This window comes from Sorex araneus, chromosome 5, assembly GCF_027595985.1.
Source record: "Sorex araneus isolate mSorAra2 chromosome 5, mSorAra2.pri, whole genome shotgun sequence".
In the NCBI taxonomy this organism is placed as follows: Eukaryota; Metazoa; Chordata; class Mammalia; order Eulipotyphla; family Soricidae; genus Sorex; species Sorex araneus.
In genome coordinates this window covers 89,476,947-89,503,075 of record NC_073306.1, presented here as the reverse complement: position 1 = coordinate 89,503,075, position 26,129 = coordinate 89,476,947, and the positions used below count along the sequence as shown (strand labels likewise).

Sequence of the window (26,129 nt, the reverse complement as noted above, 5' to 3'; positions counted from 1 at the left end):
CCCTAACAAGATGTTAGGGAAGAGTAAGAGTAGAGTGTGAGGAAGAATAATCACTTGAAATATAATATAATGCTACAATAATTAGAGTAATAGAATAATGGTTTATTGAATACTCACAGTTAAGATTTCTGTCAAATCCTGTACACATACTGTAGACTATCATCTTAACAGCTAGAGATAAAACCAGGGTTCTAATTAAGAGTTTATCTGTGCTAAGTCTTTTGGTCACTGTAGTGTCATATATCACCATTTTCTAGAAGTAGTGGATGGGTTAAAGCTGCAGTTTTGAGGAAAAAAAAAGTCAGGATAGTGGATTTCAAACTATAGTGTATTAAGGTTTATGGGTATTTTTTGGGGGGGAGGGTGTGGATGAGGTGTCCCCGGAAGTGCTCGGGTTACTCCTGGTTCTGCACTCAGGAATCACTCCTGGAGGGCTCGGGACCATATGAGATGCCAGGGTTTGAACCCAGGTTGGCCATATGCAAGTCAAGTTCCCTTTCCTGTATCATCACTACTTCATCTTGGGAAGTATATAGATCCCTGACTCTAACCCCAGACACCTTGGTTTTTGTTAGGGCCATCATGTCTTAGGATTTTCTGAGGTTTTAAGTACTCCCGCCACCACCACCACCACCACCACCACCACCACACACACACACACACACTTTTCTCCCCCTCCCCCCCACAAAAGCTAATGTTGATATATACACATGTGGTCAGTATCCACATACTGAGTAACACTTGCTGGCCTAGGAAAATCATAGTCGAGGAATAAGGGACTATTGCATTAGAAAAGTTGATTTGAAGAGTCAGTAGTGTTCTGTCTCTGAAGCTGAGGAAGAGCTTCCAAATGACCAGTTCAAAGCTGTTAATAAAGATAAGCAGAAGGAAATAAGAAGGGCCTTGGAATTATTGCTTAAATTCATTTCATTAAGTAACAGTTTTCTAATCTGTATAATTCTAGGGGTATTCAGATTAACTCTACCTAATCCTCTGTGAGAAAATGGCTACTATTAAGTTGATGAGCCAGCGAGGAGTACCAAAAATTTTTGTGACTTGCAAGAACCATACTGAGCAATCTATTGAGTTTTTAGATGTTAATCTAAAAGTAACAAAACTAGAGTCTGTCTTAAAATTAAAAATGGTGGGACTGGAGCGATAGTACAGCAGGTAGGGCGTTTGCCTTGCACTCGGCTGACCTGGGTTCGATTCCCAGCATCCCATATGGTCCCCTGAGCACCGCCAGGAGTAATTCCTGAGTGCAAAGCCAGGAGTAACCGCTGTGCATGGCCGGGTGTGACCCAAGAAGCAAAAAAATAAAATAAAAATGGTAGGATTGTGTGTCTGTATATATGTGAGTTGTTTTCCATTTCCATCACTTATTTCTACTACCTACTTCCTAGATTATAGGATTGAAACAAAGTCAGTAGGGAAAGCAGAATGTATCTTTGACTTATAAGTATATGTTTTCTGGGCTGGGTTTTTCTTCAGTTAGTGTAAATATTAGTGTCTTCTGTTAGTAAATTCTTCAGATATTTAGGAATCTCTCATATGTTAAGTATTATAAATGTTAGAATTATGTTCATCTTTTTTATTTTGGGAGTCTGCAGACCAGTGGTGCTCATGAACTACTCCTGACTCTGCAATCAGGAATCACTACTGGTGGGTTAGGAGGATGTGGATCATATGGGATGGTGGGGATTGAACCCAGGTCCCTGCTGTACTATCTCTCCAGCCCCAAATTTCTCTTTTCTTAAGGTTACATTCTAATGGAAAAGTAAAATATTAACTGTAAGTTAGGGCCTTGTTGCCAACGACAAATGGTTTGTATGGTGCAATGCTGAGTGCAGTGGAAAGCCGTTAGAAATTTTTAAGCAATGATGTGATTTGATCATGATTTTGATCAATAAATTAACACAAATTTCTTTCAGTTACTCCCAAGATCTAGAATAATGCCTAATATGTAATAGGTACCCAGATATTTGAAGAAGCATTAACATCTACACTTATCATAGAAAAATGCAGCATAAGTAATTCAAAATGGGAAATCTTTCAGCTATTTACAAGTCAAAGATAACTTCCTTCAAAGATGAATTAGCGTTTCAGCTTCTAAGACTGAGTATCAGTTCATCAGTTCCTATTCAGAGATTGGCAGTATTCTTTTTTTTTTCTTTTCTTTTTGGGTCACACCCAGCAATGCACAGGGGTTACTCCTGGCTCTGCACTCAGGAATTACTCCTGGCAGTGCTCAGGGTACCATATGGGATGCTGGGATTTGAACCCGGGTCGGCCGCGTGCAAGGCAAATGCCCTACCAGCTGTGCTATCACTCCAGCCCCGGCAGTATTCTTTTATTTAAATACGATAATAAAAATTTTGGTTTTTGGGCTTGTCATTGTTGCCCATGAGATTTCAGAGCAGTCTTCCTTCTTTCATATCCTTGTTTTCTCAACATGTCTGTTCTCTTTGCTTTCAGAATACTGTTGTGACAGTTTCCTCTTAGTTATAGGAAACTAAAGTCTTAGTTATTGATACATGGCTTATTGGCCATTTCTGTGCCATAACTTGAATTTTTATGGTGGCATAAAACTACCAGAAACAATTTCAGGCTAAAAAAGTTTAGAACACCTTTGTAAAATGGTTATCCGTGCAAACTAGATATAAATATGTGCAATTTTATATATTGCATTATTATTTGACCTTCAGATAACCAACATTTGGTGGGTGGGGGTTAGGGGAGATGCTGTTTTGTGGCCACATTTGGTGGTGTTTGGGAGCTTCTGTTGGCTGGGTGCTCAGGGTTTACTCCCAAGTGTTTAGGGGACCAAGTAATACCAGGAATGGAAGCTGGACCAGGGGTGGATGCTGAGCAAGCACTGTGCTCTTGTATGTCGTTTTATTTGGGCATCGGGCTGTTACTTACTGGGTGTTATGGGATGATTCCTGGTGGTGCTTGAGGGACCCTGTGGTTCAGGGCATCAATTTTAAAAACCTCCTGCATGTAAAACCTGCTCCAGCCCTGTGAGCCTTTGCTCTGGCCCATTTCTAGCCCTTTAAACTATCTTCTCCCATTTACAGATTTTTTTTTTTACACTAAAAAACTTTTGTATAAATATATATCCAGAATGGAATTGTCATTATGGGCAAAACTTTTCAAGATGCTATGTACATAAATATTTTATTACATATTTTTATTAATAAAAGGGTTATAGAATATTTTAGGAATATTGGAAAATTTTATATTTCACAAAGTTTTAATTTTAAAATATAAATTGACTTAAAATTTTATATATAATTATAAATTGACATATAGAAATTGATAATAAGTTTTGACTGTCAATAGTTTTACTTTGCTCCCAAGATAAACACATACAGAATTTATGTATATTGCTATTATTATTTTTTTTGCTTTTTGGGTCACATACAGCCATGCTCCAGGGGTAACTCCTGGCTCTGTACTCAGGAATTCATTCCTGGCAGTGCTTGGTGGATCATGTAGGATGCCGGAGATTAAACACAGGTCGACCACACAGAAGGCAAATCCCTGGCCCGCTGTGCCCTATGTATTCCTTATGTATAAGTAAACTTAGAATTTCTCTGCATTCTCTAGTAGAGATCTCACACTTTGACAATACATTAGAATCATCTAAAGAGCTTCTTAGTATAAATAGGTAGAACTTTTTGAAATTCATTTAAATTGATGTAGGCTGAATCTCTGCCAAGACCTAGATAACACATTTGTTCTAAGTGATTTGGATGCTTCTAATACATAGTGGGACTGGAGCGATAGCACAGCAGGTAGGGCGTTTGCCTTGCACACGGCCACCAGGGTTCGATTCCTCCGTCCCCCTCGGAGAGCCTGGCAAGCTACCCATGGCGTATTCGATATGCCAAAAACAGTAACAAGTCTCACGATGGAGACGTTACTGGTGCCCGCTCGAGCAAATCGATGAACTCAACAGGACGACAGTGCTACAGTGAAGAAGTAAAGTGAGTGCTGAGGACTGCTGTTCTTACAGATAAATCTTATAAAATATACCCATAGAGAAGTAATGTTGTAAGAATTGTTTAAACATTAAAACCAGGCTTTCAAGAATACAGTTTAAATTCAGTACAGCATGTACTTTATTTGCAGTTTCCAGACCAGCACGTTAGCATCACCTACCTTGTTAGAATTGCAAGGCATCCCTCTAGACTCATGAATTGGAACAAGATCCCTAGTTGATTTGTTGAGGAGCATTGTTTAAGATACAGAAATATTCTGTGTAATAAAATGTATGATTAGAATTTTACTGCTTCAGTGTAATATTTTTATATTTGTGATTAGTCAGTGACATTTACTTTAAAGTACTTTGGACCTGAGAGATGGTACAGAAGGCTTTGCATGTGGCTTGTGCATGGCTGACCCTGGTTTAATCCCCAAGCACCACCAGGAGTGACCCTGGAGCACCACCAGGTGTGACTTCCAGACAATGAATAAAGACTTTAAAATATTCTTGGAAGTGGGGAGCAAAGCAATAATTGTATAGCAGTAGAGTGCTTGCCTTGCACCCAGCTGACGTCTCTGGGTTTGGTCCCTGGCAACCCATAGGGACCCTCAAGCACGGCGAGGGGTAGCCCCCAAATCAGAAATAAATAAAATATTTTTGGGAAGAAAAATGGGAACAAGAGTGTTTAGTGAGTTTCAGATGACTAGAAAGCAGAGGTCTCTGCCTCCAAGACAGGATGAACTAACTTATATTGCCTGCCCTAGTTTGTCCTCTCCATTCTCTTGTACGCTTTTTTTCTTAGTGAGATAGGACACTTTTTTTTTTTTTTTTTTTTTTTTTTTGCTTTTTGGGTCACACTCAGCGGTGCACAGGGGTTACTCCTGGCTCATGCACTCAGGAATTACTCCTGGCGGTGCTTGGGGAACCATTTTGGATGCTGGGAATCAAACCCAGGTTGGCCGCGTGCAAGGCAAACACCGTACCTGCTGTGCTATCACTCCAGCCCCAGGACACATTTTTCTACAAGAGTATTTGCGATTTTGCTGATAGGTGCTGCATTGTGAAATTATTTAGATCTGTTAAAGATAGATTTAGAGCAGAGGTTTCCAAACTTGGCTTTCCACTCCATTTTCAGGAGGAGGTGTGTGTGTGTGGGTGGGGGGGGGGGGGGAAATCAGCACGCTGTAGTAATCTACCTTATTTAGTGACAAACAGAAAGTGATCCCCATTTATTACTGCCCAAGGATTGTGCCAGTGGGGGTTTGGAGATGTCTTCTCCTTTGGGAAACACCGGTGTAGAGTTCTCTATGCAGGGATAGCCATGGACAGGATTAAGGTGTGGTTCCTAATCACCTTTGTCTTTTAATTGCAATATGATAGTAACTTCATAAACTGATGTTAAAACAATCTTCTACCGAAAGTTCACAGTTGCAAATAATATAAACAATACTGAGCCATGTATTAAAGGAAATGGAGTATTTTCCATGTTTTTCTACTAAAAGATTCTAAACTATATTAAGGAGTCATGTCAATGGCACATGGGCAGTTGCAGTCAAATTATTCTTATATCCAAGTTAAATTGACTCGTATTTTAGAGAGAATTTTTATTAGAAATAGCACTTTCTGGAAAACTTTGCTACCAGGGCTGATACATGATTTGTAGACTTCTGAGAAATCAGAGTTTCTGTTTGATGAAGATTTAACTATATCATCATTTATTTATCTTGATAAATTTTATTGGTGAGGCTTACCAACTCTGTGGTATTATAGATATTATTGAAAATTCATTCCATGAAATTCATCTGGACTTTCAGGTGGTTGGTGACTGAACATTCCTATTTTTTTTTTTAATTTAATAGTTTATTTTTAATTAGTGAGTCAACGTGAGGGTACAGTTACAGATTTATACATTTTTGTGCTCATGTTTCTCCCTTACAAAGTTTGATAACCCATCCCTTCACCAGTGCCCATTCTCCACCACCAGTAAACCCAACATCCCTCCCCCGCTCCCCAGTCCTGTCTCCCCCCACCCCACACTGCCACTATGGCAGGGTATTCCCTTTTTGAACATTCCTATTTCTATGGTACATGATATGAAATTTTTTAATATACAGTTTTGAGTTTTGAATGTTCTATAACACCTTCTACTTATTGTATCTTAATTTTAGAGATCTCTGAAGCCCTGACTTAAAAAAAAAAAAAAAACAACTTGTGACATGTATTGCATCTACCCCCACAAGCTCCCCCTCTTCCCTCCCTCTCTATTTTTTTTTCTTTTTTTAATAAGGAGGGAGCATTTCTAAATACAGTGATTGGTTAAACAACTTTTTTTCCTCCTGGGTTTCTTTGTAGGAGCTACTGACAATCAAAAACCTATAGCCGACTTTGGGATATGACTTTATTATTCAGCACCTAAAAGATGAGTTCTAATTGGCAGACTTCTGGCACTGGCACTTGTCCTCCTGTTTCTATAGAAACTGGGTTGGAAGTCAGAGCTGCACAAAGGGAAAGGGTAAGTTTCTTTTAATTCCATATTTATAAACCCATATCTTATTAACTGTGGCAAGATGTCAGTTTTCACATAAGAATATATATTTATCAGTGAACCAGAACTCAGATATGAACTACTAATTTCCTCTTGTGTGGAAACTGATATCAAGTCATTAAAAATAATAGGAGGGTTTAAATATGGATTTATTTTTCTCATGACTCTGACTTCACATTTCTTAAAGTGACCAACTCAATATGCTATTTCTCACCAATTATTTCTAACTTAGGGACCATAAAATTGATTTTTATCCTCTGAGATCTTACTCTAGTTTACTTTTCTGCTAAGTGACCATTGGAATATAGAATATGCACAGAGGACATTTTTTAGAGTTGCATGAATCCTAAGTCTCTTCTTTGCACAAAGTCTGATTCTTTCTGTTAAAAAGATAAAATTCTGTACTATTGACCAGATTTTTAGCCTCTCTCCTCTTGACCAAGTAGGATGAGGTTGTCCATTGGGCAGAAACATTTGTTTTCATCAGACAGACATCCATTGTTGATAAACCTAAGCCACCTGTCAGTTGGTGAGTCATCTTACTGGTCTGGCTTGAGAGAATTATGCTGCACAGCTGGACTATTTAGGCTTGAAATCGTATAATCACCCTATACTGTTTCTCTGACCCTTATTTATTATTATTTGGGATAATATTTGGGAATGGGGTTGCTAGGCCATACCTGCAATGCTCAGGGTTTACTTCTGACTCTGCACTCTGAAATTTCTCCTGGTGGTTTTAGGGACCGTATGGAATACTGAGGATCAAACCCTCATTGGCTGGGTGCCAGGCAAATGTTCTACTTGCTGTATTATCACTCCAAAACTGATTTTTGTTCTCTTGTTTGTGTACCAAGTGTGGACCAGAAACAAACAAAAAGTTGATTTCAACAACTGCTTTTCTTTTGTGTGTAATATGTAAGGATCATGAGGGTAAATGTGAGGTATTTTTACATAAATACTTGTGGCAAATGAAGAGCCAAATGTCACAAATAAGTGTATAAAACCAGTCTCGTCTAGGTTGGTTGACTTAAAAGAAACACTCAGAAGTTTTTTTAAGGGGCTGGAGCAATAATACAGCAGGTAGGTCATTTGCCTTACACACAGCAGACCCATGTTCAATTCCTAACATCCTAGGAATCGGTTCCCCAAGGCACCACCAGGAATAATCCTGAAAATTCATAGTCAGGAGTAACCTCTGAACATCTCTGGGTGTGGCCCAAAAACAAAAAAAAAGTTTTTAAAAGCAATTAGGCAATTTTATTTACAAATGTGCTAGATTTTACAAATAGTACATAACAATATGATTAAATTATTTGAAATATTTCAGTTTACTTAAGTGTGATTGTTAAAATTTAAAATAAATTTTAAACTGGTGACTCATTAAAGAAGAAAAGCCAGGGTCCATGATATAATTCACACTGGTAGGTTTCAGACTTGGCTCTAGTAAGGACTATCTTTGTAGCTTTAGGCAAATCTGACTTTATTTGTTTTTGGTTCCTTATGTATGTAATAAGAATAATAATACCTGTCCAACTTCCTCACATGGTTGACATGAAGATAACGACTTAGTAGGTGATAAAGAACTTCAGCATACATTTATAGAAAATTCCCTTTGTTTTCTTTTTGTTTGGGTCCACACCCAGGAGGGATTAGGGTTTACTCCTGGTTCTGTGCTCAGGGATCACTCCTGGCAGAATTTTGGAAACGATATGCAATGTTGGGAACAGAAACTAAGCTGTGTTTAAGGCAAGTGCTTTACACACTGTACTATCTCTGCATCCCCAGAAACACTTTATTGATGTTGATGACATTTCCTCAAAGTAATAGGGACAAAAATGGTATCTTAACAATGTTAAAGATAACCAGTATGAATGACATGTATTTTATTTTATTTTTTTTTATTTTTTGCTTTTTGCTTTTTGGGTCACACCCAGCAATATATATACTCCAAAGGCCAGAGCAGTAGTACAGCAGGTAAGGTGCTTGCCTTGTGTGAGACTGATCCAGAGTCAATCTGCAGCATCCCTGAGCACTGCCAGGAGTGAGTCCGGAACATTTCTGGGTGTGGCCCCCAAATAAAACAAAAAATATATATTCAAGACTCAATATTTATAAACAATACGACCTATTTAGTATTAAGGAATTACATAAGGGGCTTTTCTTGGTATTACCTTCTTGGATCAGGTTTGATTTCTATTGGAAGACCTAAAACTAGCTACATTTCTGTTGTTTTGTAGATTGGTTCTGTTACTTCAATTTGCTTTGGTTCTTAGGTACTTTGTAGTTGACTCTACATTTTGATCTAGATCCTAAAATTTTGTTCCAGTCTGTATTGGACAGATTCATTCTAATTCCTTTTAGTTGTTTGCTAGGGCGTTTGCCTTGCACACGGCCGACCTGGGTTAGATTTCTTCATCCCTCTTGGAGAGCCTGGCAAGCTACTGAGAGTATCCTGCCTGCAAGGCAGAGCCTGGCAAGCTACCTGTGGCTTATTTGATATGCCAAACACAGTAACAACAAGTCTTACAATGGAAATATTACTGGTGCCTGCTCAAGCAAATCAGTGAATAACAGGAAAACAGTGCTACAGTGCTATAATTATCTCAATTATCTCAAGAAACCATTGCGGTCAGGGGCAGTTTTTGTCAACTGTTTTCCAACTCTGGCCCCCAATTGACTTTTTAAAAATTTTTGTGACACCTTCCTATCCTTTCCTGTTGCTCCTTGCCTCACAGGTCTTGTCCCAAGATCTCCCCCTACTGACGATATTTTCACCTGTGACCCTCTTGGAATATCCTCGGTATCCACAAAGGGCTGTATGGTCCCCTAGTTGAGAAATGCTGATCTAGCTGGAGGAAAGTAGGTTTTGTCTCAGTCTGTGTTTGAGCTTCCTTTTTTTTTTTTTCTCTTTGTGTCACACCCGGCGATGCACAGGGGTTGCTCCTGGCTCTGCACTCAGAAATTACCCCTGGCGGTGCTCAGGGGACCATATGGGATGCTGGGAATCAAACCTGGGTCGGCCGCATGCAAGGCAAATGCCCTACCTGCTGTACTATCGCTCCAGCCCCTCAGTCTGTGTTTGAATTGTAACTCTTCTTATTGTTTTTTGTTAAATTTTTTTTTTTACTTTAGTGAGATATGCCTACCTCAGAGACTAGTTATAAATATTGTTAGTTGTTGAAATAAAGTTACTCTTGTAGCACAGAGATTAAGACACTTGCCTTGCATGCTGCTCACCCTGGTTTGCTCCCCAGTCCTTTCAGGGGTGTGATTCCTGAGCACAGCCTGGGGTAAGCCCTGAGCACTGCCAGATGTTGTCCAAGAATAACAATATAAAGGATCTATGGGGTCAGAGAAATAATACATAATAAAACAGGTAAGGTGCTTGCCTTGCCTGTGATCATCCCAGGTTTGATCCTGGCTCCCAAGCACTACCAGGTATGGCCCAAAAATAAATAAGAAATAAAGAAACTGCCCAATGCTTAGACTTCAAATACAGGTGCATTGTGTACCCTTAGTCTGTTAATTTGTTATTTTTTTGTTCCATAGAGATTTTTCTTTGCTTTTTGGGCACACCCAGTTCAGGGGTTATTCCTGGTTCTGGTTATCCCAGGGATCACTCCTGGTAGGCTTGGAGGATTACATGGGATGCTGGAGATTGAATGGGTCAGCTGCGTGTACTCAGCCCCACCACAGAGATCGCAGAGGAGAAAGTAATTATTTCACTTTTTTTAAAAAAAAATCATTTCACTTTTTTAAAAACCTACAATGTATTGGATAGTATTTCTAGGTTACGGATTCTTGAAATGTGTTGGCATTTTTTAATGCTTTCCTTTAAAAATACTAATTGTTGACACAATATGTTAGTTAATAGAAGTCTTTAGCTTCCTGTTATAGAGATTATAACATTATTAACTTACCCTACAGGTTTATTAGAGGACCTATTATAATAGAGAGGAGGATAAAAAACTGCTGTTGAATAAGATTCGTAATGCCTGTGTAAATCAAATCAGTTGGACAACTTCAGTTAGGCCTACTTTGCTTTCATTAGGGAAATGGATCTAGTTGTCCTGGGAAAAGTCTCGGTTGAGAGAACAGTTACTGCTCAGAAGGAAAGGGAAGATGGAGGAGTGGTTCCTAGTAAATTATTACTTTATCTTCTGTTAATTATTATATCTTTATCCTTATTTCAAGATCTGAATAATATTCCAGTGGAAAATCTCAACTTTTTTTTTTTTTTTGGTTTTTGGGTCACACCCGGCGATGCACAGGGGTTACTCCTGGCTCTTCACTCAGGAATTACCCCTGGCCATGCTCAGGGGACCATAAGGGATGCTGGGATTAGAACCCGGGTCTGCCTTGTGCAAGGCAAACGCCCTACCCGCTGTGCTATTGCTCCAGCCCCGGAAAATCTCAACTTTTTCACTATATCTACTTATCTAAAATATTAAATCTAAGTATGTTATGAGAACTATGAATTTTATATGAAGTCATAGAAAGCAGAAGAAAGGTCATTAGCAAATGCCTCTATATGAAGGGGCATTTTGTGTGGTACTAGTATGTTTTCATTCATTTTTCACAATACATATTTGTGATAGGTTGTTGGCATTATCCTCATTTCATAGAGGAGGAAATTGGAACTCAGGTTGAGTAACTAATAGAGCCACCTATAAGGTCACAAGCAATAGAGGTAGGATTTGGCTTTAACTGTTTGGCTATTTGCATGTGAAGGAGGTGATGTTTGTTTGTTTGTTTTTAATTATGTCTAAAATGTGAAATACAAAATACTAGATTTACGTTTAAGTGTGAAACTCATACACTTAAAACAGGGCTAAGTACTGTTTTTAAGATACCCAGTATTTGAACCCAACGTAATTTTTTTTTTTTTTTGCTATACTTAGGGGTATCAAAGATAAGAATGCGTTTTGTTGATTTTGCAGATGAAAATATTGACATGTAAGTGTGTGGAGGACTATTAAGGTTACATGAGATTTCAATGAGAGAATGGCAATGCTGGGGACCGTTTTCCGGAAGAGGTGGCCTTTGAGTGAGTGGATCTTGAACACTGAGCGAATATTTTTGGTAGAGAAAGACAGACCTTTGAGATTGTAGCTGGTGGTAGAATTCACATAGACATAAGGGAACAAATGGTATTTTGGAGCCCAAACCAGACTTTTAGTTTAGGATTTTTCTCTGCGGGGAGTAAAATTTTTAGGCAGCGAGAAATGTAAGAATATAAGAGTGATCATTTTATGGAATGTTCTGAAGGATATTCTAAAGAAGGTTTTTTCCTGTTTAAAATCACTTAAATAATGGAGGGCTTTCTGTTCACATGTAATTGTTTATTCTAAGCATTATAGTTAACATAATTATTCAATATTTTCAACATCTTTTAATTTACAATATTCCTCCCATTAAAAACCACCTAGTCAGACCATAGCCCTAACTCCAAAGAATTAGAGCACTTGCTTTGCTTGTGGAATGCTGGGTTCAGTTCCTGGTACCACAACCATGTGGTCACCTGAATACCATTTGGAGCAGCACTCAAGATGTTCTGGGAGTAGTTCCTGAACACTGTAGGGTGTGGCCCCCAAACAACAAACTGAAACAAACCCTAAACATACTTGTTTGGCTTCATATAAGATGTATAGTTTTCTTTTTTTTTTTTTTAATAAAAATTTTATTTTATTGAATCACCATGTGGAGAATTACAATGCTTTCAGGCTTAAGTCTCAATTAGTTAGACAATGGTGAAACAACCATCCCTTCACCAGTACCCATATTCCACCACCAGAAAAAAAAAAAGAACAAACTAACCCCAGTATACCTCCCCCCCCCCCCGCCGACTCCCCTCCCCCATAACTGATAAATTTCACTTTACTTTCTCTTTACTTTGGTTACATTCAATATTTCAACAAAAGCCTCACTATTATTGTTAGGAGTACCCCATTAGAGTCAGACCTGTTGTGAAGAGATATGAGGCTGCGTGGTTTTGGATTTCTGTACTTTAGCAACTAAGTCCAGGGAGATTTCTTCCAGATATTAGATCATTGCAGGCTTGTAACTCTCATCTGTGGTCATCATAATATGGCGGTTGCCATGCCCTTCACCCCCGGCAAGGAAGAGGCAAGAGAGAGAAATACCTTTCCCCTCCTGTGCAGGCATGGGGCCGAGACTTAGTTCTCAGTCTGGAGACATTCTGCAAGGAGCTGCCCATACCAAAAGTAGTTTAACTGGCCTCTGGACTCATGCTCGTGCAGCTGTGGAGGGGCCGCACGCGTGCCATCCCCGGGATCACATCTCGGCGGCCAAGATGTATAGTTTTCATCACATACTTATCTTGAATATTTTAGATAACTAGGTATAGTGGAAAAGTGAGATAGACTGAAATACTATTCAGATTTTGAAATAAAGATTTCCGTAAGACAATTCTTTAAAAAAAATGGGGGCGGGGGTAGGCCATACCCAGCTGTGCTCAGGGCTTATTACTGCTCTGCATTCAGGGATTACTCCTGGTGGACTCAGGGAACTGAATAAGGTGCTAGGGATTAAACTGGTTTAACCACGTGCAAAGCAAGTTCTACAAGCTCTACTATCTCTCTAACCCCATTTCTTATTTATTTTTAAATGAATAATACATTTATTTTAGGGTTTTTGGTTTTGGGGTGTTTTATTTTTTTGGTTTTGGGGCCAAACCTGGCAATGCTCAGGGGTTACTCCTGGCTCTGCAGTCAGAAATTACTCCTGGGAGGCTTGGTGGACTGTATGGGGTGCTGGGGATTGAACCTAGTTGGCAGCGTGCAAGGCCAAGGCAAATGCCTTGCCTACTACTGTACTACTTCTCTGAACCAATACTAGGATTCTTAAGAAACAAAATATTAAAAAGGAAATAATAAGCAGAGATAAATTTTGGAGAGGAATGTGAGTTATTGAAGTTTCATATTGGTAGAATTTTTTTTTGTTGTTGTTTGTTTGTTTTGCTTTTTGGGTCACACTCAGAGATGCTCAGGGGTTACTCCTGGCTCTGCACTGAAGAATTTTTCCTGGCCATGCTGGGGGACCATATGGGATGCTGGGAATCGAACCCGGGTCGGCCACATGCAAGGCAAACGCCCTACCCGCTATGCTATCACTCTAGCCCCAATATTGGTAGAATTTTTAATAAAATAATGAAAATAAGTATTACCCCAAATCAGTAAGCAAAGATTGATTTTGGAGAGGGATATATTTGCCATATCAGTCATTATTAATTTTTTGTTGTTTGTTTGTTTTTTGGGTCACACCCGGCAATGCACAGGGGTTGGTTCTGGCTCTGCACTCAGAAATTACTCCTGGCAGTGCTCAGGGGGACCATGTGGGATGCTGATAATCGAACCCGAGTCAGCCTCATGCAAGGCAAACGCCCTACCCGCTGTGCTATTGCTCCAGCCCCTTAAAGTTTTAATAGTCATTCACATTCCAAAGTTCTAGTTATCCACATGCTATATTTAATACTTTCTTTTTTTTTTTTTTTTCTTTTTGGGTCACACCCGGCGATGCACAGGCGTTACTCCTGGCTCATGCATTCAGGAATCACTCCTGGCGGTGCTCGGGGGACCATATGGGGTGCTGGGAATCGACCCCAGGTTGGCCATGTGCAAGGCAAACGCCCTACCTGCTGTGCTATCACTCCAGCCCCCTATTTAATACTTTCTTTTAAGAAAAAGTTTTCCATCAAATGTTTTAGTGGCTGAATAACCATGACACAATAGCAAGTTTGATTTTGTTACTCATTTATTTTGGTTTGGAGGGCATGCCTGTTGGTGCTCTGGGGGCTACATCAGGAGTCACTCCTGTGCCCATGGGGTCCTGTGGTGCCAGGGATCAAACCCAGGAGTTCTTGGAAAGCATGTGCTTGAGCCCTTTGAGATACCTCCCTGACCCTAATTTATTAACCACATATAATTTTCATTTAATATGTAAAATAGCTGCTTCAACTGATTTATAAGTATAAAATATTAATATCAGTTGATTAAATACTAACAAGTAGCTTAATTGCTATTACCTTTTCTTACTGTTTTTTCTTACTGTGATGTAGCCTTTCCTCAGAATGCTGAAAAAAAAAAAGAACCTAAAAAGCCACCCATCAGTTCACATTGTTATCTTGCAAGTGAGGACATTTTCTTTTAAGCTTTTGTCTCCAGTGACTTGAATTTCCATTTTTAAAGCTCATTTGGTTGCAGTCTTCTTCCTTTCTGATCAGACTCTGTTTTTCCATCTCTCAGCCAATGGTACAAAGAAAAAGGAAACTGAAGAAAGGACATAGCAGATGCCAGAGAAGTAGAAGGAGCCAGTATATGTCTGGGTATAATCATATAGCCAACCTAGAAGGAAGGAACGATTTCTGTTAATGAAGCAGACCTTTCCATTAGTAAGTGTCAGTCCTGAACTGCTCTTCAGTACTGATAGATATCTGTTTTGTAGCCCATTGCAAAGTTAGATAAGCTGCCTTCTCTTCTTTATTTTCGGTTGATAAAATTTAACCAGTTTAACCAGAGTAGAGAATTAAATCTGTGGAGAAAAATTCACTGTGGGCCCAGAACTCTTATAGCGGAATTTGTAACTTCTTACAGTGGAGATTGGAGAAAATTTGGAACATAGGACAGTTCATAATTAACATATTAGAAACCCACTGTCATTTTCGTTCAAGGACTCTGCTACTAGTGCTTGGGACTTATTCTAACAGTGGTGCTTGGGAGTCATGTGGCAGGGCTTGAACCTAGGGCAAACTGCATGCCAAGCGTGTGCTTCTGGAGCTATCTCCCTTGCCTGCAAGGGCCAGTGTTATGAGGAAAATAATTATGAATTGCTATGTAGAGTTAGTTCCAAGAACTAACTTTTGCAACTTAATAACAAAACATACTTCAATGTAGGCTAATTGATATAAAAAAGGTTCAAGTTCTACAATATATTTTTGGTATATACAAAAACATGACAAACTTCTTAAGATTAAACCATCTATTCATTTCTTTGTTTTTGAAACCAGATAAGATGCCCTTTTATGGAAAGGCACACACAAACACCCTCTTCTCCGTACCTCCTCCATCCTTCCTCTCCCTTTCTCCCCCTTCCCCTTTCTCTCCTCTTCTAAAAGTGCTGATTCTGTTTTTCTTCATTGAGCAGAGTACTTTATGTTCTCAGTAATGTGCTAGGTGTTGAGGATACAGTGATGAGCCAAGATAGGGGAAGGAGAGATGGTACAGGGGTAGGGTGCTTGTCTTGCACGTGGCTGACCTGGGTTCAATCATTGACATCCCATATGGTACCCCAACATTACCAGGAGTAATTCCTGAGTGCAGAGCCAGGAGTAACCCCTGAGCATCTTGGGGTGTGGACCCAAAACTTAAAAAAAAAAAAAGAAGAACCAAGGCAAACATGGTTCCAGACCTCACAATTTTAGTGGAGAGGGAGGTGCTCATCGTATGAATTACATATGTGAAAATTACTAAGAAGTGACAGATCAGGGGAGGCTAAGAGCATTTGCAGGAATAGGCTGCTTCTTAAAGTAGGTTAAATGATGACCTGTAATCCCCTTGAAGTCAGTGTTTTTTTAAAAACAAGAAAGAAGAGTTCTCAAACTCATTAGAGATTTTGACACTAGAACTTAAGCTCTAATGATACTAGGACTTAAAAACATTTCCCCCCCCACCGGGTGGGAGGCAAAGAGTATTTGTATTTGTGCAAGCTATTGACTCCCTCCTCTCCCCTCCCAACATTTTATTTTGTTTTTGGGCCACACCTGGTGCTCAGTGCTTACTCCTGGCTCTAAGCTCAGGGATCATCACTCCTCTTGGACTAGAGGAACCATATGGGTTGCCAGGGATTGAACCCAGGCCAGCCAGGTACAAGGCAAGGTGCTGGGGGACCATATGGGATGCTGGGGATCAAACCTGGGTCTGCTGCGTGCAAGGCAAATGCCCTATCCACTGTACTGTCACTTCAATCACCCCCCCCCCTTCTTTTTGCCACAGCCAGTAATGCTCAGGGCTTACTCTTTGCCCTGTGCTCAGGAATCACTTCTGATGGGGTTGGGGTACCATATGGGGTGCTGGGGATCAAACTCTGTTAGGGCTAACACTATTCAATATACTATCTCTCTTGCCCTACCCTCCCTCTTTTTTCTGTGTTTTTTTTTTTTTTGGCACACACAATGGTTCTCAGGACTTACTCTACTCTGCTCAGGATCACTCCTGGCAGTGCTCAGGTGACCATATGTGGTGCCTGGAATCAATCCTGCACTGGTTCCTTGGAAGGTAAGCACCCTACTCCATGTACTATCACTTTGACCCCAAGATACTGATGTTTTAATCAATTGTTGTAAAAGTCAACCCTGTGAAAAAAGACATCTTAGTATTTTTAGGGTTTTTCTTTTTTTAGGGGGGGATGGGGGTCGTGGATATGGAGAATGCTTTCCAGCAGTGCCTTGGGGCCACTCTAGTGATTTTCAGTGGTTGACTCTGAGAGCCTGCTAATTGTACACTTGGTTGCTTAGGTCTGGTGATGCTGAGGACTGCCAGAGCCACACCCCGACAGTTGTTGGGAGCCAGTAGAGGTGTACCCATTGGTGCTTGGGCAGCTACGTGATGCTTGGGGATCTATGTGGGGATTGAACTCAGGGTCTGAATCATGCAAGGCATCTATGCATTAGTCCTTTGAACTATCCCCCTTGTGCCTTAAAACTTTAATATTTAGCATCTTAGAAATACTTTAGAAATTCTAACTGTAATTGTGATCATTTACTCAGAAAATGTAAATGCTATATGTCTGTAGTCTGGTGGGTACACCCATAACAAAATAGATGAAAATGTTATGAGCTCGTGTTAGGTTTTTTTTATATATACATCAGAACGTGATTCTAATTGATCTGATTATTTATGTATTTGTCTTCTAATTTACTTATTCTCTTTATGGCTCTGATACTGATTTCAAATTTTTTGTTATGTTTTCTGGTCTTAATGTAATGAGTTAATAGAAAACAATATAACCTCTTAAAAGTCGGCAACTTTAAGTTGCTTTTATGCTTATTGACTCCTCATCATATGTGTAGCCTCACTTGTTTCTTGAAGTTAAGCAGGAACAAAATGGAAGTTTAGACTACTACTGTGCTCTTTTGCACCTTCGGGATATATTCCCAGAAGTGGTATTGCTGGGTCATATGGAAGAACAATTTCTTTCTTTTTTTTTTTTTTTTTTTTTTGCTTTTTGGTTCACACCCAGCAATTCTCAGGCGTTACTCCTGGCTCTGCACTCAGGAATTACTCCTGGGGGTGCTTGGGGGACAATATGGGATCCAGGGATTGAACCCAGGTCAGCCACGTGCAAGGCAAATGCCCTATCCACTATACTATTACCCCGGCCCCTCAAATTTGTAATTTTTTTTTTAAATTTATTTATTTATTTTTTTAATTCTTTTATTAATTCACCATGTGGAAAGTTACAAAGCGTTCAGGTTAAAGTCTCAGTTATACAATGCTCAAACACCCATCCCTTCACCAGTGCACATATTCCACCACCAAGAATCACGATAAACCTCCCCCTTCCCCCCCACCTCCCCAGCCCCCCACCCCACATGTGTAACTGGTAAATTTCACTTTACTTTCACTTTACTTTGATTGCATTCAATATTTAAACAAAAAAAAATTCACTATTATTGATTTGGAGTTTCTCCCCCCTAAAGTTGATGTGCTGAAAAGAAAGCATTTGGTAATTTGTTTTCCATTGCTGAGAATGAAGAGATATGAGGTCAGGAGGCCGCACCAGCAGCAGTATAGTTTTGGATTTCTGTATTTTAGTATTTTAGTAACTAAGTCCAGAGAAATGTCTGCCAGGAATCGCAACATTGTAAGCTTGTACCTCTCAGCTACTTTATATTCCACATATGAGTGCGATCTTTCTATGTCTGTCTCTTTCTTTCTGACTCATTTCACTCAGCATGATACTTTCCATGTTGATCCACTTATATGCAAATTTCATGACTTCATGTTTTCTGACAGCTACGTAGTATTCCATTGTGTAAATATACCAGAGTTTCTTTAGCCAATCATCTGTTTTCGGGTACTCTGGTTTTTTCCATATTGTGGCTATTGTAAACAGAGCGGCAATGAACATGGAAATGCAGATGTTATCTCTACTATACCTTTTTTGCCTCTCTGGGATATATTCCCAGGAGTGGTATTGCTGGGTCAAATGGGAGCTCAATTTCTAACTTTTTGAGAATCGTCCATATTGTTTTCCAAAAGGGCTGAACCAGTCGGCATTCCCACCAGCAGTGAAGGAGAGTCCCTTTCTCCCCACATCCACGCCAACACCAGTTGCTTTTGTTTTTTGGGATGTGGGCCAGTCTCTGTGGTGTGAGATGATATCTCATTGTTGCTTTGATCTGCATCTCCCTGATGATTAGTGATGTTGAACATTTTCTCATGTGCCTCTCAGCCATTCGGATTTCTTCTTTGGAAAAGTTTCTGTTCATTTCATCACCCCATTTTTTGATTGGATTGGCAGTTTTCTTCTTGTGGAGTTCAACCAGTGCATTGTATACCCTTATTATCAACCCTTTATCGGATGGGTACTGCATAAATATCCTTTCTCATTCTGTAGATTGTCTTTGTATTTTGGTCACTGTTTCTTTTGAGTTGCAGAAGCTTCTTAGTTTGAGATAGTCCCATTTATTTATCTTTGTTTTCACTTGCTTGGCCAGTGGCGTGTCAGCTTTGAAGATACCTTTGGCTTCAATGTCGTGGAGGGTTTTGCCGACCTTATCTTCAGTGTACCTTAGGGATTCTGGTCTGATGTTGAGGTCTTTAATCCATTTTGATCTGATTTTTGTACATGGTGATAGATGGAGGTCTAAGCCCATTTTTTTGCATGTAGCTGTCCAGTTTTGCCAGCACAATTTGTTAAACATGCTTTCCTTGCTCCACTTCACATTTCTTGCTCCCTTATCAAAGATTAGATGATCATATATTTGGGGGTGTATGTCAGAGTATTCAACCCTATTCCATTGGTCTGCAGCTCTGCCTTTGTTCCAATACCATGCTGTTTTAATGACTACCGCTTTGTAGTAGAGTTGGAAGTTGGGGAGGTTGATTCCTCCCATTTTCTTTTTCCCAAGGATTGCTTTAGCTATTCGTGGGGGCTTATTGTTCCATATGAATTTCAGGAGTGCTTGCTCCAACAAATTTGTAGTTTTTTAAGGAATGCCCATATTGTTTTCCAGAAATGCTGGACCAGCTGGCATTCCCACCAGCAATGAAAGAGAATCCCTTTCTCCCCATATCCGTGCCAGCACTGGTTGTTCTTATTCTTTTTGATGTGTGCCAGTCTCTGTGGTGTGAGATGATATTTCATTGTTGTTTTGATTTGCATCTCCCTGATGATTAGCAATGTAGAGCTAATGTGCCTTTTGGCCCTTTGTATTTCTTTTTTGAGGAAGCTTCTGTTCATTTCTTCTCCCCATTTTTTGATGGGGTTGAAGGTTTTTTTTTTTTTTGTACAATTCTACTAGTGTCTTGTATATCCTGGATATTAATCCCTTATCAGATGGGTATTGGGTAAATATTCTTTCCCATTCTGTGGGTTCTTTCTATATTTTGGTCACTGTTTCCTTTGAGGTACAGAGGCTTCTTAGTTTAATGCAGTCCCATTTGTGTTGGTTTCTACTTGCTTGGCCAGTGGTGTTTTATCCTTAAAGATGCTTTTACCTTCGGTGTCATGGAGGGTTCTGCCTACATTCTCCTCCATGTACCTTATTGATTTAGGTCTGATATTGAGGTCTTTAATCCACTTTGATCTGACTTTTGTGCCTGGTGTTAGACAGAGGTCAGAGTTCATTTTTTTGCAGGTAGCTGTATAGCTTTCCCAGTACCACTTGCTGAAGAGGCTTTCCTTGTTCCACTTCACATTTCTTGCTCCTTTATCAAAGATTAAGTGATCATATATTTGAGAGTCTGTGACAGAATATTGAACCCTTGGTCTGTGGGTCTGTTTCTAGTCCATTACTGAAGGATAACATGGGGTTTATCCTTTTAGCCTTGCCATAGGGAACTTAGTTTACCTTAGAGCAATGGCCTTTCTGTATGGACACAGGAAGACAGTTAATAATATGCTTTGTAACTTGGGAACTGATTAACTCCAATAATATTTACTCCCGGGCATCTGCTTTCTCAACTCAGTTGCCCTTAGTTCCTAACACCCCCAAAGCAGGGTCCCGACGAGGGACGGAATGGACCCAGGGCAAGCTATGAGCTACCATGGGCCAGGCCAAAGCGCTACAATATTCAACTATAAGTTGAGAGCATGGTCATAGACAAATGCTGTCATGATCCAAAAGTAATGACAAGACTAGGACCTTGCTGGGGTTAGGAAGACTAACCTGGCCTGAGGACTGTGGTCTGGAATATATAGTGAATGTCCTCAGGAAGAACCAAACTTCAAGTTTATATCTCTTACTGTGCTCATACAGAATGACATTGCTAGAAATATTAGAAGTAAATTTACTATAACTATTTAAGCGGATAGGAAGAAAGAGAGAGAGAGAGAGAGAGAGAGAGAGAGAGAGAGAGAGAGAGAGAGAGAGGAAGGAAGGAAGGAAGGAAGGGAGGGAGGGAGGGAGGGAGGAAGGAAGGGAGGGAGGAAGGAAGGAAGGAAGGAAGGAAGGAAGGAAGAAAGAGACACACCCTGACACACCCTTGTTTGGACCCCACCCTTGAGCAGATCTCCTAGTAATCTCATCAAAATCCTTAGATGAGATTTTGTTAATCTCCTCGATAAATGGTCTTGTTAATGTTAAACCCACCTTTGTGTCACCACCCTATGTAATTTGCTATATAAACTAAGACTGGGGGGCACTGAGGGGAGACAGAAGAAGACAGGAGACGGGGGAGACAGAAGAAGACAGGAGAGACAGGAGACACACAAGAGGACGCGGGAGAAGAACAGAGAAGACACAGAAGCAGAGACAGAGAGAGGTCGGAAGAGACCAGATGAGAAACTACAGAGACAGAGAGACAGACAGAAGAGAGCACAGCAGCACACACAGAAGCAGAGCACAAGGAAGAGCCGTCCTGAGCTGGTTCTTATACAGCGGCTCGAGAGCGAGCACCGAACTCGAGCGGCATGTGCGAGAGAGAGCTGCCCCGAGTGCCCGTGGACAACGGAACATCATATCGTCTCCCCCTCCTGTGCGCACACCCTTGTGACTTTTTACACATCACTATGCTGTTTTAATTACTACTACTTTATTTAACCTAGTTTTTATGTTGTCCAATTACCATTCACTGGATAATACACAATGAAGATGCTCTTTATAGTTTGCAAATATGAGGTGAAATACAGAATGTAGATACTGTCTATAGTTGCTACTCATGATACTACAAAAATATCTAATTATGCTAGATTTATGTGGTTACTAAGCTTAAATTTAGAGCATTATTTGTATTGAGTTTTGAATTTTTTTTTTGCAAAAATATGAAAGGGCTATCATCAAATATACTATTCTCTTTTCTTCTTTCTTCAAATGCACTTTATTTTCTTTCGTTGTTTAGGTTTGCCATTCTTTCTTGTTTTGGGACCACATCCAGAAATGCTTGGGGCATTTAAGAAATATTAGGAGAGAGAGAATTTCGTAAAGTAAAAGAAGAGAAAATATGTACCCTGAGCTAAGATATGCTATAAAGTAAAGGTTAGAAGTTGCACGCCCAGAGAAGGTTATAGGCAACTTCCAGTGGGAGATTGTTATAAAGGAAAGATAATGGACACAGTGTTGTAATATGGCCAGCCTCTGGGGTGGAGTATACCCACAAATGGTACACTTCATTTTCTTGGTCAGTCAGGGCTTATTCCTAGCTCTGGGCTCAAGGATCACTCCTGGCAGGGCTTGCAGTACCATATAATGGTACCAAGGATTGAACTGTGAGCAAGACAATCGCCTTCCCCACTGTACTGTTGCTTTGGCACCACAAATGCACTTTCAACCCTGTAACAGTTTAGTGTAGAGCCATGTATAGAACACCAGAACCACACCAGGTAGCATTCAGGGGTTCGTGCATTGACAGGGATTGAGTTCAGGGCTTTAGACAAGCTAATCATGAGCTCTACCACTTGAGCTATCACTCCAGTTCCTTAGCCTTTTTCGATGGAGGTATATACAAACTGAGAACATGACTGAGTTTCTTTGGGCTCATAGCAAAAGCATTGTGCATGATAGAAAAACATGACTAGACACTGATCACAATCCAGGACAATGTCTTTCTGAGTATCCACACCTGGTATGTGGCCAATACTATCAGGAATACCGGGGAGTTGTTGAAAATTTGCTAAGCTGAAGCCTCCTGTAAGCATGTCTCTAGTATCTCCAGACTTGGTGCATTCAGGTTACCTAAAATGCTTGTTAGTCGTGCAGATTCATCGACTTCCCTCAAGCATCAGCAGTTAATTGTCTTGGCATACAGATGATTCTTGCTCTTTTTATCTTTCGGTTTTGGGGCTATATCCAGCAGTCCTTTATAGCTTACTCCTGGCTCTGCATTTAGGGATCACTCCTGGTGAGGCTCGAGGGACCATATGGGGTGTCAGATTGAACCCTGGTCAACTATATGCAAGGCAAAATGCCCTACCTTGTACTATTGCACCAGCCTCAATCCAGATGATTCTTAGGTACAATAAAATTGTCTAAATTATTTCTTTACACTTGTGGCTGTAACTCTTGTTTGGGACAGGAATATCTTACAATAAGGAAAGACTCAGCTTCTTTAACAGTTTTAGAATTTCCTTACAGAGAACAAAAATGGAAGTAGTATTATCTTTCAAGTCGGATATTGATTATAGTATCTTAAATTTATTTTTATTTACTTTTATTTGGGGGGGTTGTTATTTGGGCCACTCCCAGTGGTGCTCAGAATACCATTCCTGCCTCAGTGCTCAGGACTGACCCCTGACTGCTTGGGGAACCTCATATGTAGTGCCAGGGATCGAACCCATGCCAGCTACATACTAGGTAAACACCTTATCTCCTATACTATCTCTCCCTTTATTTTTGTTGTGTTTGGGGGCTATTCCTAGCAGTGCTCAAGAGTTACTCCTGGTTCTGTGCTTGGGGGTCTTTTCCTGAAGATTGTTGGCACTGTCCAGTGCCAAATATCAAACCACACTTCCCACCTGCAAATCATGCACTCAGTTCTATAAGCTCTCACTTCTGGCCTAGTGTTAACATTTTTTTTTCTTTTTGGGTCACACCCGGCGATGCACTGGGGTTACTACTGGCTCATGCACTCCTGGTGATGCTCGGGGGACCATGTGGGATGCAGGGAATTGAACCCAGGTTGACTGCGTGCAAGGCAAATGCCCTACTTGCAGTGCTATCGCTTCTGTGTCCCTAGTGTTAACATTTTTAAAACTATACCATCATCTTGTAGGTTAAGCTGTATACTTTTAGTAATTAATTTAACCCCTGTCTAAATAGTATCTCTATTATCTCAAACTTGATTATTGAATAAATTATTTATTATGTTTACTGCTGTAAGTTTACTATTGTTCACCTTGTTAAAACTTGAAATATTGTGATCAGAGAGATCGTACAGGGGTTCAGGAACTTGTTGTGCGTATTTCAGATGCGGGTTCAGTTCCTGACACCACATGGTGCTCTGAGCATCATGAGATACAGCCCTGCCTAGAGTCCCATTCTCAACCAAATACATCAGTGGGTGGCCCAGGTAATCCTCAACACTGCATACTTGGACCATTGTCTTGAACTGCTGATCCAATTGTTGAGAATGTCTCTGAGAAGGACCCCAGGCCACCTGTCTGCTTCTTGGGAGAGCCTCCCTGAAAAAGCACCGCATCTATCAGGCCCTCAAATTGAATCACGGCCTGGTTGGCTGAGAATAGCCAGGAGGGGGCCTCAGGCCTCTTGAGCACTGCTAGGGACCCCCTCCCCTTCAGAAAAAAATTACAGAGACAACTTGAGGTACACCAAGATGACTTTTAATTCCAGAATGCATATTCAAATTAGTGGTTGTGAGCTCTGTAAGTGCCCAGTGTTGAACCAGCACTTCTAGCTGCTGGGCCGAAGCAGAGTACAGTGACCTCTGACCTCTCATTGAAGCCACTATTGGCTGATTGTTAGCAGTCATTTTATTTCACTATGCGGTACAAATATTTTCTGTGTGCCACAATGGGAAGTCTTATGAATCAGAGTTTAGCAATTTAAGCCCCTGAGGGCATTTTAAGACAAGAACTTTCTAAAGATCTCATGATAGAAATTATTAGTAAGATTATACTGGGAGTGCTTTTAGTATTGGCTCTGTGCTTTTATATGAAAGGATGATGTCCTATATTAGTATTTTGAAACTTGATTCCTTGGCCTTGCAAAGGAATCTATTTTTACAAAAGAAGGAACCATCTCTACTCCCTTTTAAATAGGGAGTTATTTGGAATTCTTTTTTGTTATTGTTTGGTTTTTGGGGCCATACTTACCTGTGCTTAAGGCTTATACCTAGCTCTGTTCAGGGAACAATCCTCACGGAGGATTGAGAACCATATATATAGTGCCAGGGATTGAACCTGGTTTGACTGCATGCAATATAAACACCTTACTGTACTATCTCTCTGACCCCTCACTTTTTTTTTTAAATTGAAATTTCTGCAAAAAATATTTTTGCAGGTATTCATTAATCTTAGGAGTATTGAACCAAAGTTAAATACTACAAGACTTTGTTTATGGACAAAATGATTACTGAATAAATGATTTGCATTTTTTTCTTTTGCCTTTTACATGTGTATAATACATATGTATAATATACATGTATAATATATTTTTTTAGGATTAGAGGACAGGAAATTTTGCTTGGCCTTCTCACTTATCCTTGACTTACCCCCAGCCTCCAGAAGGGCAGCAGTTTGAATGGATTTTGTTTTTGTTTTTCCAAATAAATTACCAGTTTATAGAGAAATTGGTAACTGATGGGCCCAAAGATAGAATAATGTCTGGTAGAATATTAAATATATCTCAAATAACAATGGAAATAGAGATAGAAAAGAGTGATCTGAGATGAACTTGACAGTGTTACTGAGTAGAGTTAAGCTTAAATGAATGGGTTTTCATTTTAGTCCTTGTTTGTTTGTTTGTTTTTTCCCCTTAGAAAACACAACAGTTGGGGCTGGAGAGATAGCACAGCGGGTAGGGCGTTTGCCTTGCACGCGGCCAACCTGGGTTTGATTCCCAGCATCCAAAATGGTTCCCCAAGCACCGCCAGGAGTAATTCCTGAGTGCATGAGCCAGGAGTAACCTCTGTGCATCGCCAGGTGTGACCCAAAAAGCAAAAAAAAAAAAAAAAAAGAAAACACAACAGTTAAGGCCTAGGGGATAATTCAGTGGACTGAGCACATGTTTTACTTGCAGGAGCCCCAGGCGTGGTTCCCACCATTACATTGCCCCTGACTACAGCCTATATAATTCCCAAATACTAAGCCACTAAGCTGGAATTAGTCCCCAATGGCAATGGCTCAGTAAACAATAACAAGCAAGAATTTATTTTGGAATACAATCAGTTTAGAGTTAAT

General features: G+C 40.1%; 1 protein-coding gene across 3 annotated transcripts in view; it reads right to left on the bottom strand.

Annotated features, from left to right (window-relative positions):
* Positions 1 to 749: 749 nt before the first annotated feature.
* Positions 750 to 26,129, bottom strand: part of SLC16A4 (solute carrier family 16 member 4) — a 55,454-nt gene continuing 30,074 nt past the window's right edge. Inside the window, exon 9 of one of the 3 annotated variants that reach the window (XM_055140083.1) lies at positions 750 to 865. In XM_055140083.1, the coding sequence (XP_054996058.1) occupies positions 810 to 865 (56 nt within the window). In that variant the 3' untranslated portion in view covers positions 750 to 809. Of the gene's footprint in view, positions 866 to 9,806; positions 14,897 to 18,179; positions 20,483 to 26,129 lie in introns of those variants that run through there. The other 2 variants (XM_055140082.1, XM_055140081.1) reach the window with 2 other exon arrangements.